Source organism: Diadema setosum, chromosome 6, assembly GCF_964275005.1.
Source record: "Diadema setosum chromosome 6, eeDiaSeto1, whole genome shotgun sequence".
In the NCBI taxonomy this organism is placed as follows: Eukaryota; Metazoa; Echinodermata; class Echinoidea; order Diadematoida; family Diadematidae; genus Diadema; species Diadema setosum.
This window is the reverse complement of record NC_092690.1, coordinates 14,047,390-14,061,850: the sequence shown is the minus strand read 5'-3', so window position 1 is coordinate 14,061,850 and position 14,461 is coordinate 14,047,390. Positions and strand designations below refer to the sequence as shown.

The 14,461-nt window shown below is 41.2% G+C and overlaps 1 protein-coding gene across 1 annotated transcript; it reads right to left on the bottom strand.

Annotated features, from left to right (window-relative positions):
* Window positions 1-1,419: 1,419 nt before the first annotated feature.
* On the bottom strand, window positions 1,420-14,351 carry LOC140229553 (uncharacterized). Its single transcript, XM_072309801.1, has 12 exons — window positions 14,304-14,351; window positions 13,447-13,634; window positions 12,409-12,820; window positions 8,568-8,714; window positions 7,989-8,137; window positions 7,176-7,338; window positions 6,026-6,226; window positions 5,229-5,504; window positions 4,447-4,674; window positions 3,749-3,847; window positions 2,423-2,596; window positions 1,420-1,844 (listed from the first exon to the last, which is right to left on the bottom strand). The coding sequence occupies exons 1-12, from the start codon at window positions 14,317-14,319 to the stop codon at window positions 1,420-1,422; spliced, it is 2,478 nt and encodes an 825-aa protein (XP_072165902.1). The 5' UTR covers window positions 14,320-14,351.
* Between the last annotated feature and the right edge of the window lie 110 nt (window positions 14,352-14,461).

Sequence of the window (14,461 nt, the reverse complement as noted above, 5' to 3'; positions counted from 1 at the left end):
CACAGATAAATGATAATTTGAATCTTTAAAACAAAACACAATTCTCACCAGGAGAGCAGGTTCCGTTGGGGGCAGTAAGGCCGACTTCCATACAGAAGTAGCCTGGCCAGCAGTCTGTGCAGTTGGATTCAGCGGGCAGCTTGTCTTGGTGGCCAAACGTCCCCTTGGGACAGTTGACCGGGTACGATGAGCCCTCCACGCAGTAGGTGCCCTGCTCGCACGGTCCACCCGTGGCGTCACTGCCGTCCGGCTGGGGTGTGTAGGCAGCAAGGACGCAGTAGTAGCCTGGGCTGCAGAGACCGGTCGGGACAGTGATGTTTTCTGCCTCGCAGTAGAATCCTGGATGGGGAAATATTCAACAGACTCTATAGTACATGCATACAGCCTATTAAAGACACCGGGATAAATACAAATCATGCCTTCGCAAATATTTACATGATGACAAGGCTTCTATTGGAGTGCATACAGACATACACACTATGTATTATGTACTACGAATGTATACAACACTTGCTTATCATTATGATCATTATGTTTTTGTGTACAGTTGGATAAATACGAGTTTGTTTATAATTCATATTTGAGTACTGTTATTGCAGAATACTTTGCATTGTGGAAATTCTAATAAATCTTTGCATCGCATGGTATCACACAGTTTATAGATCACTCCTACATTGCAAGTGCCGTGTGAAGATAAAACACATTCTATATTTGGGCGAATATCTCAATAGTCAGTTGACATTGCTATGACAACACAAGCTTGCTCAGGTCTCTATTGAGTGAGAAGAAGGCATGCAAGTGTGTTGACGTATTTTGTTTTGTTTTTTCTCTTGAAATATTGCACAGCAAGCAAATACGGCTTGCGTGATGACAGGGTAGTGCTGAAATGACCACTGGTCAGGAACTGGGCAGTTACCTTCTGGACAGTCCCTGCACTCGGCCAGGCTCTCCAGGTTGGTAGTGTTGCTGTAGGTGCCCACTGGGCAGGGGTGCTGGCGGGCTGTCTCCGTGCCATTTGGACAGTAGAAACCTTGCAGGAATGACAAGACGAAAGGTAGCACATAAAATTATGGTTACAGGGCGGGTGACAATATTACAAGTTGTCATTGACTCCTTTTGCCAAGTTCAATAAATAAACTTTGCTTAGTGAAAATCATCTCTCAGTTTTAGAATTGTTTACAATACTTTCAAGCAATTTGAGGACACATTTCATCAATGTCCCTCATCTTAAATATAATGTTTGTTTCCATTTCATCTGTTGGATCTATAGCTCCAATTTTTGTTTGTTTTTGTTCGTGTTTGTTTGTTTGGGTTTTTTTTTTTGGTGAGGGAGTCATTTGAAGAAGGAATGCTGCATTGTACAGCAAATGTATACATATGTAAAACAAAGTATTAGGTTTAATGTACAATTTGAAATGATCACCTGTGTCGATACCACTGCAAAACAAATTTTAGAATAATGTTAAACAGCTTACCTGCTGGACAATCCTTGGGGGTCACAACACCATGTGAGGGCGCTCCGAGACCGCTCTGTTCCTCAGCGATCGCCTCATTCTGGTCGCAGTACAACCCAGCGGGGCACTCCACACAGAAGCTCTGACCCACGTAGGGCTGGTACTGACCGGACGGACAGGCTGTCTGGTCAGGGCTCCCCTCCGGACACATGTGACCGGCCAAACACTGGCTTCCATTGGGCTGGGCTGCCGTCGATCCCTCGTGACAGAACCAGCCCGCGTCGCAGTCGCCGTTCGGGAGGGCACGCCCCCAACCGGTGCAGAACATGCCCGCTGTGCACGGCAGACAGTCGTTGTGGGCCTGGTTACCATAGCGATTGGTGTAGGTGCCTGAAGAATGACACAATCATTATATTAATTCAAGAGTCAGATCAATTACTTGTGGACACATTCATATCGAACAAATTCTATCTTCACTAAAAGTCATCTCTGAACTCAGTGGAATCCTCTTTCTGAACTAGTCAAAGTTATGCACATCAAGACATGAAAAGAGAGATTTTTACATTAATACAAAAACAAGAGTTACATGCCTTGATTCTCTCTCCCCAGCCCCCCTAGCTCCCCCTTTTACTTCCTTCTCCAGAACATTGGCATCATAATAGTAACTGATTATTTAAATATATGAGTCTCCACCAGATTGCAAGACTGATGAGGCAAGAAAGTATTTGCTAGACAACCATTATGCATATAAATTTATCTGCAGGTATGACAAAACTCACAAACATAAATTTTAGAATATTTGCATATATATGCATAATTTGAACTGTCAGCAGTATTGGAAAATTGTATTTCACAAAAAGAAAGTTATGCTCTATTACAGGCACAGATTAAAAAAAAATCCTGCTGTGAAGAAACTCATGGTGCCTCAAGCACAAATTATTAATGAGTAGGAGGAATGGGAATATTACCTGGTTCACACGGCTGGGCCGAGGAGCTCCCCTCTGGACAGTAGTGACCCTTGGGACAGATGTCCCCTGTGGACGCATTGACCGGATTGGGCAGGATGGTGCTCCCACTGCAATAATGACCAGCGTCACAGGGGCCACTCACATTGGCCAGCTCATCATAGCGACAGTAAGAACCTGGGTGGGAGGTATAACACATCATTTAACCCTTACTGTGATTTGCTCAGAGACTGGCACGCACGCTGGAGTGCTTTCTTTACCAATATGTACCGATGTCTGGAAATTATCAATGAATAAAGATTGTCTAAACTCCCTAATATCTATTGTGTCACCGTGGCCTTACCATGGACTGAGGTGTATTGTTACACCTGAATGAGCTTGCTAATCTACAATAAGGTCGGGTTTGGATGGATTACACACTCACATCACCCCTATTTTGAGATCACTTCATTGGTTACCAGTTAAAGATCACATTATTTTTAAGATTTTACTTCTGACTTTTCATTGTATTCAGGGCACTGCTCCTCAGTATAACATTGACTTACTCCATAATTACATCCCTGTTAGATCTTTACGCTCATCCAACTCCGGTTCTCTGATAATTCCAAGATTCACTACAATATGGGGCACACGTGCCTTTGGCCATGCTGCTCCCACCTTATGGAATAACTTACCTTCAGCCGTAAGAAATTGTTCTTCATCAGACTCCTTTAAAAGCAGTCTAAAAACTCACTTGTTTAAAGCCTCAATTTGACTACTTATTACATGTACTTGATATTTGTATGTCCTTTATCTCCTTCACTTTCTCTTCCTTCCGCGCCTAGAGCACTCTGCAGAGTGGATTTGGCGCTATATAAATCATATCAATTATTATTATTATTATTATTATTACTGAATGCTGTTAAAAAAACTTTGGCAAGTTAAACTAAGTGTCTGGGTACATAAAGGGTTAATGAAAACATGTCATAATTATTTTTAAAAAAATGACAAAAAGAAAAGGAAAAATGTACCAACAATGAAAGCTCAGGCCACTGTACAAGCAGAACAAACTCACCGTACAGAGTGGCGTAAATAGTCAGGTTTGACTGAGAAGCGCCAAAAAACTCAACAACAACAATGTCAAAAGGTAATAGTGACTATTTGTATGTCATGATTATGAATAAACCACACTATGAATGAAAGTCCATTTTACATAAGTGTAAGCAATATCAAAGCAGCACAGCAGGGTTTTTTTTTTTTTCAAATTTTTCCTTTGATTGGATCAAATCAAATCAAATCACTTCACTTCATATCAAATGAAACAAGATATCACTGAGCCAAGTCACATACCTGGGTCACACTGGGTAGGTTGAGACGACCCAGCTGGGCAGTAGGTTCCGGCCAGGCAACGTCCACCGGTGGTCTGATTTGGACAGGCGCAGTCAAATTCTGTGCGAAGCAAACACATGAAAGTCAAAGGTAGTGGTTTATACATAGGTACATTACACACAAATCTCATGCACAGATATCACAAACAATGCTTTTACATCAATCATGTGAAAAACTCTTACAGAAAAATTCCTGACACATAAATCTTTAAGCACAATATGTGCACGTGTACCAATATTTTACATATGCGAATTTCAAGCACAAATTCACAGAAATTTCTCACATACACTTGTACATCCCATAAAGCAGGGCTCCACACTAACTTTTATTTTTGGTGGCCCAAAGACAAACATGGGACCTTTTTTGATGGCCCGATCAGGCCACCAAATTCTTCATTTCTTAAATTTTGGTGGCCCGACGTGCGTTTTTGGTGGCCCCAGGTCACCGGGCCACTGTTAGTGTCGAGCCCTGCATAAAGATACAATGTACAATGTATATCTTACCCACACGTCACAAAACAAATCTTACAAACTTAACCTGATGCACATATCATTTATCAAACATCTCAAGTAACACATCTTACAAGAAATCTCAGGCACAAATTTTACACACTATTCTCACACCAAAGCCAGCCAAAAGGTGCCCCAAGGCAAACAAACCTGTATCATTGCCGAGAGACGTGGGCATGGACTTCCATGCTCCCAGGATACAGTACCAGCCCTCGGCACACAGCCCTGCTGGCTCTTCCATGCCTGTGTTGGGGCAGTAGGAGCCGGGCGGACACAGCTCACAGACATTAACATCTTGGCCCCCGGTAGCGTTGTTGTAGGTGCCGTTGTTGCAGGGATTCTGTGCGGCAAACTCGGTGTTCTGAGGGCAGAAGTGGCCTGCGATGTACAAGAAAGCAACAGAATGCAGTTATAGAGACAATGAAAAATGTTTCAAAGGGAATTCTTTAAGATGTTTGTTTCTTAGTGTGTGGCAAAAATGCAATTTCTATCAGTCTCATGAAACATAGTGTCACATAAAAACATGATCCTTGCCTATCTCCAGAAGATGACTTTTTGTCAAAATATGTAGTATACAAATTCCTGCTCATTATTTTGGGAAGGGTGAGGACAAGAAAATAATTCAACACTTTGAAATGAATTGCATTAAATACTACATAAACATATCAATAACTAATGAAATACAAATGAGACCAAGCAATGAAATTTCAGAACTATCATCATAATGACCTATGAGCTCCCAACAAGTGCAAGTGCAAGTGCAAGTGCACACCTATACACATGGTGTCGTGACCCCCAAGGATTGTCCAGCAGTTCAAATGTCAGGTCATATTTCTCTCCTGGTCCTCCAAATAACATACCAGTAAAAAAGAGAGTTACACTATCAGTGCAACCTCTTGATCCAGTTGTGAGTCAGATGTGTATCCTCTTACCTTTGGGGCAGATGGTGAAGTTGGAGCTGCCCTCTTCACAGTAATAGCCGGCGGGGCAATCCAGGCAGCTGTCCTCCCTCTCATTGGGTTGGTAGTAACCAGGAGTGCAGAGCACGTAGTCACTGCTCCCAGCGATGCAGAAAGAACCCGCGGGGCAGGGACCTCCCGTTGCCGTGGCGACACTCGGGTTGGAGGAGTTTGAGCCGCGGCGGCAGTAGAAGCCTGGATCGCACTCTCCGCTGGGGTAGCCGAGGCCAGGAACCTCACAGTAATAACCTGGCGACAAAAACAAATTTTCAATGTGTAATGAGTCCAAAGGCTTTGGATGTTTATACCTCCCCTCTTGCTAATCGCAACGCATTTCCCCCATGCTTGTCAATGAACTAAACTGTTCACCATATATGGTACACATCTAAAAGGATTCTATCAATCCATTGCCTATACATACTGTACCTGGTGCCTCATGTTCAAAGTTTACAAAGATTTTCAGAATCTTGCAGAGAATGGTATGAAAACATGGATTATGGCAAAGTCAACACAATGCAAAAATGTCACAAAAACTGTGTCTATACATCATTTATTACTAAAAGGGTATCAACTTTGCCCTAACTCTTTGGTATAAGAAACCCTAGTCCTGCTCCTTTCATAATACCTTAACTGTAGGTGTGCTATCCCCAATACAGCACACAAGCAGATATATCACCTTTTTTTTCTTATGTTACATATGGTGCCAAATTTATGATAACTAAAAGAAGAATTGTCTTGAATGTGGAATTCCTAGCAAGCCCATCCCCCACCTTCCAAGCATTCCTGACACTGGGCGAGGCCCTCTGCTCCTGTCTCGTTGTTGAAGGTCGATGCGGGACAAGCCTCGGGCTCCCCTGTCTGAGCTTCACAGTAGTACCCTGCGGGGCAGACCCCAGCATCCCCGGCAGAGTTTTCACTGGGGTACTGGGAGTCAGAGCCACTCCGGCAGTAGTAACCAGCGGCACACGCCCCTGTAAACCAACACACACAAACACACACATTATAGGGATGGTACAGTATTGGTGGAGATGAGAATTGGGCTTTTAACTGTTTGCAAGATACCAAGAAAACACTTAAGAAATAGTACAGAGCATATCATTTTAAGAGGAATTTTTATTTGATGAAAATCAAGTTTGGAATGACTGAAACATCCAAAAACAAAGTAAAGCAAAGCAATCGTAATAAAAGGTGGGTCCCACACTTTATTATAATCGCTCTGTTTTGGATATCTCAGCCATTTCAAAACCAATTTTCATCAAACAAACATTGAATTCCTCATGGAATTCCATGCTCTTTCATATTCCATAAGAGGTTTCTCATTATCTCACCAAAAAATGCTAGAAAACTGAAATTAGGTCTCAACCAAAACTATACAATCCCTCGACGTACTTTGTGAAGAAGGTTATATCCTGCTACTGCAGAGTCTTGCTCTTGATGGAAGCACAGTGAGTAGTCTAAAGGGCGCCATCTTTTGGTCATACATTCGGCACCATGAACTCTCACGAAAATTCCATGCTAAAAAGACTGAGGGACTGACTGGCATGCATGTTGTGATGTAAGTGCGATCTGAACACATACCATACCTTCAGCTTTTTTATGTCTCAGTACAATGTACTTATTATGAATAAGGATTTACATTATATTCTTGAATATCAAAGATTTTTTTTTCCAACATGTAGAGTTGTGAAAAATCATTGAATTTGGTACATATAAGTACATTTTCACTGGGAGAAGCCAGACTGCTCATAAATACGTAAATTGCTGCTTTGCTAATTGAAAGGCAAGTCTATGAAAGAGGGAAAGCAAAATGGCTTTTGAGTGGTTATCAGAATGCTTGGTATAAAAGGGAAGAAAACTTTAAATACATAAGAAAATAATTATTTACATGAACTTGATGATGCAAGCTGACCAAGGTCTTACCTGACTCTGTGGTGGCATTAAGCTGGTCACAATAGAATCCAGCAGTACACTGCGTGCACTGCGTGACGTTAGCCAGGCCAGTCTGAGCGCTGAAGGTTCCCATGGGGCAGCCCTGCCAGACGTGGCCCGTTCCCTCTGGGCAGTAGAAACCGGCCGGACAGTCCTGGGGATATAAAGTGAAGTGATTCCTTTACCCCTCTTGGACACAGAACAGGAAAGCCATTAGAAAGTCCGATAACGAACTCATCACTATATCCACGTCTATAGCAGATCTCTAGAGATCTTGTTCTGATTAAATGTAACCCTGGTATTACCATCATTAATCATCATTGTCATTATTAGAACTGTCATTATTATTTCAATGAAAATGACAATAATCATCAGTATCCTGCCATCATTTTTGTATTCATATCTTTACCACTATTGCCATTACTTCCAACAACAACACTACCATCATCAGAATTATCACCATCTTCATTAACTACCATCATCACTATCATCATCATCATCATCACCATCATTATCACCACCACCATCACCATCATCATCATTATCTTCATCATCATTAACACCACCACCATCATCACCTCCGTCATCACCACCACCATCATCATCATCACCAATACCATTATCATTATGACCATTATAACTATCATCTGATAATCACCATCACCAACATCATCACTACTGTCAACACCATCATTGTCACCATCATCACCATCATCACTAACACCATCATCACCATAATCTGTCCATGGTAAAAATTCATGGAGCAACAAGAGAATAAGAGACCAGGGTGTCTCCCATCGGTACCTGCGGGTTGGTCCCTGTGATGCAGTAATGCCCTGGTGTGCACTGGAGACAGTTCTCATTCTGCTGCGTGTCGGTGTAGGTGCCAGGCTCACACTGGATGGGCTGTGGGGAGCCAGCTGGACAGTAGTAGCCAACTGGACACTGGTCACCTGAGAGAAGAGAGGAAAAAGAAAGGTTGGTCAGAACATGATAATGACCACAGTTTTGCCAAGCAAAACAGCATATGTCAACAAGAGTATCCTTAGAGCCATATTTAGTCTCATCTTCCATGTATTTCAATCTTTGAAATCAATGTATTGTTTGGTACTGTTACATCCTCGCTTGAGCTGGGGGGGGGGGGGTAGAATATCGTTATCTCAGTCAGACGAATATTGCACTGAGAGCATGTTTTGTATTATAAACTTCTTCTCTTACGACAAAAGAGGTGCATTTGTTTACAACTCCAATTTTTTGTTCTCTTTTGCTTCCTTTACCTGTTGAGGACAGACTGATTTTGCTAACAAGCATTCCCCATAGACACCTGCCCAAGTATACTCGGGACTAGTCTTCAATGAGTTAACTATTGTTGATGACGCCTACCTGTGGTACCATCTGTTGGAGAGGCTTCCGATGCGTTGCCCGCACAGTAGAACCCTGCATCACAGTCACCAGCTGTTGCATTCATGCCATACTCTGGGCAGAACTCTCCTGGCTCGCAGCCCAGACACTGGTCCACTGACTCACGACCTTTGACACAAGCACAAGAGAACAGTAATGATCATTTCCTGTCTCTCCAGATCCACAGGTTACAAATCACATTAATTTTACTCAAAACTAAGTACAAACCAAACCGTGAAGTTCCTCACACTGAACATCATAAGTTTGATATCTACAGCACATACTCATAATGCTCGACAGATTTGCAATCTTCAATTCTAACATCTATGTGTATCTATCTATCTATCTATAGATATATTTATACATACACATGAGTGTGAGCAAACTAAATACAATGTACTTTCTAAACTACTCTAATTTGTAAATAAAACAAATAAGTTAATCATGCAAATCAAAACAAGAAAGGAGTTTCTGCAAAAAAAAAAGAAAACGAGACATGAAAACTCGTCACATTGAGGACGAGTTAGGTGATACGCTTGTGGTCATCAGATGACAGTCATCTGTGATCGACAAAGAAAAGAATGTAATATAGGCACCTTAAAGTTATATTGAGCGTGCTTGCGAAACCGTTTTTGTAACCACTCGGCCACGGGTCATCCACGGAAATGGTAAGACAAAAAAAAAAAAAAAAAAAACAACGTATAGATATAACAGGGGGAAAGTCAATGCCCACTCAACTAACGTGGCCGTGTGAACATCTATTGCATTGCTAAACGGAAAAGCGGCCTTGTAACGACTGAGGTCGCTATGCCATTTCTGGCAACTTGGAAAAAATACGTCCCGCAGACATAAAACCTATAATCGGCTGGTTTTGATACCTTGCCTTTAATCATAATTTTCAGTGTAATGACGTCATCAAATTAATAAACAATGACATCGTCTTGAAAGACAATTGTTCAAAGGACAACACCTCAGTCGTCGTCATTACATACTATGATCGGTTTGACAAAGTCAACCTGCAATAGTTTGCTGCAGTCGAAGCAATGTGGTCTCCAACACACAAAAAAGAGGGATATGGCGTGTGTGTGTGTCTGTGTGTGTGTATAGGTGCGTTTATATACGAACGTGATTTCTACATGGACGAATATGTAATACAAAGTTGAGGAAAAAAAACAGTAAATAGCTAAGTATTTTGTTTCGTGATCTTGTGGGGTTCGAACCCGCAACCTCACGTCTCTGAGACGTCGCCTTTAACCACTCGGCCATACGTCTCGACAAGAAAATATGAGGAACATTATGGACTTGAAAGACAGTTGTTCAATATATAACACATTCATCGTACGTTGTCAGTTTGCTATTGACATGACAATCTATCACACAAATAAGAGGCAGGTATTAGTACCTGTATGAAATTATTATAGGCATGGTTATCAAATTCCCCTAAAATTTCCTTATAATTGCCTTATTTTTACACACAGTTATGCTATCCCTTTAAACTCGTCACAGTTTAATTAGAATCATTAACATCATACATTAGTACCATATTCAGTTCCATAGCTGATCACGTTTGCTAATTAAGATTAATTGTCTAGAATGTGTCATATGGCCAACCTGTATACACACGTATACACACACACACACACAATGCTAAATGTATGTATCAAACATCTGTAACACAACTTTGAACTTACTGTAGGAATTATCGCTGCACTTATCATTCATACTTTTTATCACTATCTGAAACTCCACAAAAACCACTAATTGACAAATAATCATCAATACAGAAGACTGACTTAAAGGAATAATGCAAATACCTTTTTTACAATGTATAGCTTGTTACATGTGTAAATAAGCACAAAGTAACCACGACTACATTGTGTTACTGAATTGATATGAACAAATTTCATTTTGTTACAATATACTATATCAGTTTGAAAAGCCCAGCCTGCAAAATTTTGCAGCAGTCGAAGTAATGCAGTCTCCAACGCAAAACAAAGGTATACTGTGTGAGTGTGTGCGTATAGGTGTGTTTACATGCAAACGTGTTTTCTACATGGACGAAGGTGTAGTACTCCATTGAAGAAAAAAAAAGTAAAAAAAAAATAATAATTATTTTCTTTCGTGCTCTTGTGAGGATCGAACCCGTACGTGTGCAACCTCATGGTTTCTGAGACGACGCCTCTAACCGCTCGGCCATTCGTCTCGACGAGAAAATTAGAGGAACGTAAACTTATGTACGTGAAAGATGAATCAGGAATCGTTTCGTCCGCATTCCATTCTCATTTTCAGTTTTAAATTGCAAAATTGTCAACCTCATGAGGAGATTTCAAAACATAAAATGCATGATTACTGCAGATTATTGTCACAGCTACAACATACTTAAGTTTCAGAGGAAATGAAGCAAAATCAGCTGAGATAAAGGTGCTTAAACGTTGTCAAGTCAATGCATGGTTTCTAAAAAAATCACCTCCCATAGACATAACACGTAAACTTGTCCGATTTTGCGTCTTTACCTTTAAACACAATTTAAAGCATGATGACGTCATCAAATTTCAAAACTATGACATGGACTTGAAAGGCAAATGTTCAAAGTACAACATATCTGAATTTGGGATAATATTGAGCTTAAACAACAGAGATACGAGCAAATGAATATCAGAAACAGTACCTTAAAAAATTTAATTCCACTTTTTTTATTTCAGATGATGATATGATGACGTCATAATGTATTCATGGAGATATTGATGCTTGAAACGTTATTTCCAATTCATATGTTTTTGTAATATGCAATAAAAACATAGGGTAACCAGACGTTTTAAAGAGCTATGGCGAAATAAACAAAGACATGTTTTTCGCTATATTTGCACATAGACGCGCACACGAAATTTCAACTTTGCCGCCAACGCATTCCTTTGTTATAGGTCAAAATTGATCGGAAATCAATGGATATTGTTGCTTAATGTATCAGGAATCCAAATCTGTCAAAAAATGTGCATTTTCATGTTGCTTACGCGCACTACGCGCGAAAATGTGCGGACGGACGCGAACGCGCGAAACGCTTAAAATTGTCTGAAACTTCGAGATTTCCCATTGGTAAGTTGTTTTGAGCCTTTTAAAAGTTTGACGCGCGCGTACGCGCGCGTAATAATGTCCTAGGTAATTAGCATTAAAATGTAAGATAGAGCGTGACCTGAACTTAATGTCCACCGAAAATGATACAGAAATGACCTTTATTTATGAAGTTATGATCGATCATGTAACATGGTCCGAAAATCACAAAATGGCGCCTAGATGACGTCATAGACATGTTACTGTCATGAAAACCTTATTGTGGCTAGATATTGTCATGAGACATGTTCCCTGAAAATGTCATGTCATTCTGTAATGTCACTCTTGAGATATTGATGACACAAAATTGTCCAGAAAGAAAGAAGAATAAAAAGAAATAAAGAGAGATTTTGACAATCACAATAGGTGATACGCTGATAGCGTATCACCTAAAAAAAAAGAAGAAGAAAACACTCCCTCCACAATGAATGTCTCTTCCTTCTCTAACATACATGTAAAAGGCTTTACTAGATACAAGAAGATTCAAAATACACATTTTATACTGGCATAGACTGTTATCATCATCATCAACATCATCATCATCATCATCATCATCAACATCAACATCATCATCAACATCATCACCGTCATCATCACCGTCACCATCACGGTCATCATCACGGTCATCATCACCACCATCTTAAAGATACTTATGAGGGCAGCAAAAGAGGCACTTATGATGATGAGAATACCAACTGCATGTGATTTAACCAACCTTCAGTGGGGTTATATGTTCCAGGTGGACAGTCGTATGTCTTGTTGGACCCCACTGGACAGAATGTCCCGACTGGACATATATCCCCAGTGACTCCATCTGTTGGGGTTGGGGAGGACGAGCCAGACTGGCAGTAGTAGCCCGCTTGACACTCCCCATAGGGTGCGGTCAGCCCCTCCCGGTCACAGTACATCCCCCCTGAGCAGGGGGTACAGTCCCCAGCACTCTGGAGACCCAGCTGGTCACTAAATGTCCCGTTCGGACAGCCAAACTCCACCGCGTACTTGGTGCCCATCGGACAGTAGTGACCAGCTGGACACGGCTGCGGGTTCTGGACGCCATGGAGACAGAACGAGTCGTTCTGCAATGTGGCGTCGCAATAGAAACCAGCTGGACAGGACTTGCAGGAATCCTAGTGGAGGGGAGAGCATGATGAGCACAGAAATATTGACTTCAATATCAGAAATACTGACTTCAGTGTCAGAAATATTGACTTCAGTGTCAGAAATATTGACTTCAATGTGAGAAATACTGACATCAGTGTAAGAAAAGTAATACCTCCCGCAAAAACCCACTCCTACAATGGTTTGCTTCATTCAATTTAACAAACAAATGGCATTCCTCGTAAGTATGGTGTACGAATAAGACCTTTGTAGTTACATGATAGGTAAACAGAAAAATACTTCCGCAAACCTTCATCGCGTGTTGAACAAATGATAACAAAGTGATAGTGCACGCAAGCATCAAGTACATGTCTTTCGGCGAAGCAAACTATACAACTAAACTTTTCTTTTCATCAATCAAACGCTGATTAAAGGGAGGGAAAAACTGTCTCGAAACATGGATAACTTGAAAATGTGATAAACATACAGCCAATGCATATAGTGTAAACACAAACTTTTACGTGCATTTTGACTTCGCTAATCTTGGCTATTGCAAAATGGAAGTGCACACGAACAGTTCTGATTTTATATTAGTTGTAATAGAGAGAGAGAGAGAGAGAGAGAGAGAGAGGTGATGAGGGCGGGGCATTCTCACCTGTCCGAAGTCATCCTGGTAGGAGCCAGAGGCGCAAGACGACAGGGCGGGGCTCCCCACTTCACAGTAGTGACCCGGGGTGCAGACATACTCTGTAGGCTGGGAGGTGTTCTGACCTCCAGGGCAGTAGTAGCCGGCTGCACAGGGCCCAGTGGGTTCTGGGAGACCTGTCCCTTCACAGTAGTAGCCTGGGGGAGATGGTCAGATGCAGACATTGTAGGAACTTGTTTTATATGAAAAGTTCAAACACTTCAAAAGTTTTATATGAAAAGTTCAAACACTTCTCCCATTTTTCCACCACGAGATATACACACTTACTCCAAATGTTGCTTTTAATCCCCAATCAAAGAACATGTTTAAGAAGCAACATATACACAATAATAGACAAATCCAAGCATTTTACAGTTTGGTGTTTATACATCTTAAATAAAAATACTTGAATTTTCAGGCACATGATATGTACATATACGATTTTTATTCCCGATTAAATAACCACTTTCAGAAGCAAGGCATACACAATAACCGACAAATTCACACATATTCCAGTCTAGTGTTAACACATCTCACATTGAAATACTTGAATCTTCAAGCAGGTGGTATGTACATTAGACTGACTAAAAGCAGCATTACCTAACCCCAAAATCTCCATGTCTCTTTAATACAAATAATTCATAATCGAGAACAATCAATAAATGGCTGCTCGCAATCTCTCTCATTCTTTTTCTATCTCTCTCTTTATTTTTGTTTTTGTCTTCTTCATCTTCTCCCCCCCCCCCTTCTTCTACACTGTACTTCTTCATTCAAATGAAAGCAATCCATCCCTTTTCTCATAACAGTCCCATCTTCTCTTGTCTTACCTGGCAGGCATGGCATGCAGTCTCCAATATCTGTATTCCTTGTGGTGTTGCTATAGTAACCGGCTGGACATGGCTCGGGGTCGTACGTTCCTACCGGACAGTAGTGACCGGCCGGGCAGACAGCACCAGTGATGTTGTCCGTCGGATCTCGCACCAAT

Coding starts and splice junctions, on each gene's coding strand:
- LOC140229553 (XM_072309801.1), bottom strand. Junction 3,848..4,446: donor GTCTCTCGGCAATGATACAG/GTTTGTTTGCCT, acceptor TGCTTCGCACAG/AATTTGACTGCGCCTGTCCA. Junction 2,597..3,748: donor ACCTACCCAGTGTGACCCAG/GTATGTGACTTG, acceptor CCTCCCACCCAG/GTTCTTACTGTCGCTATGAT.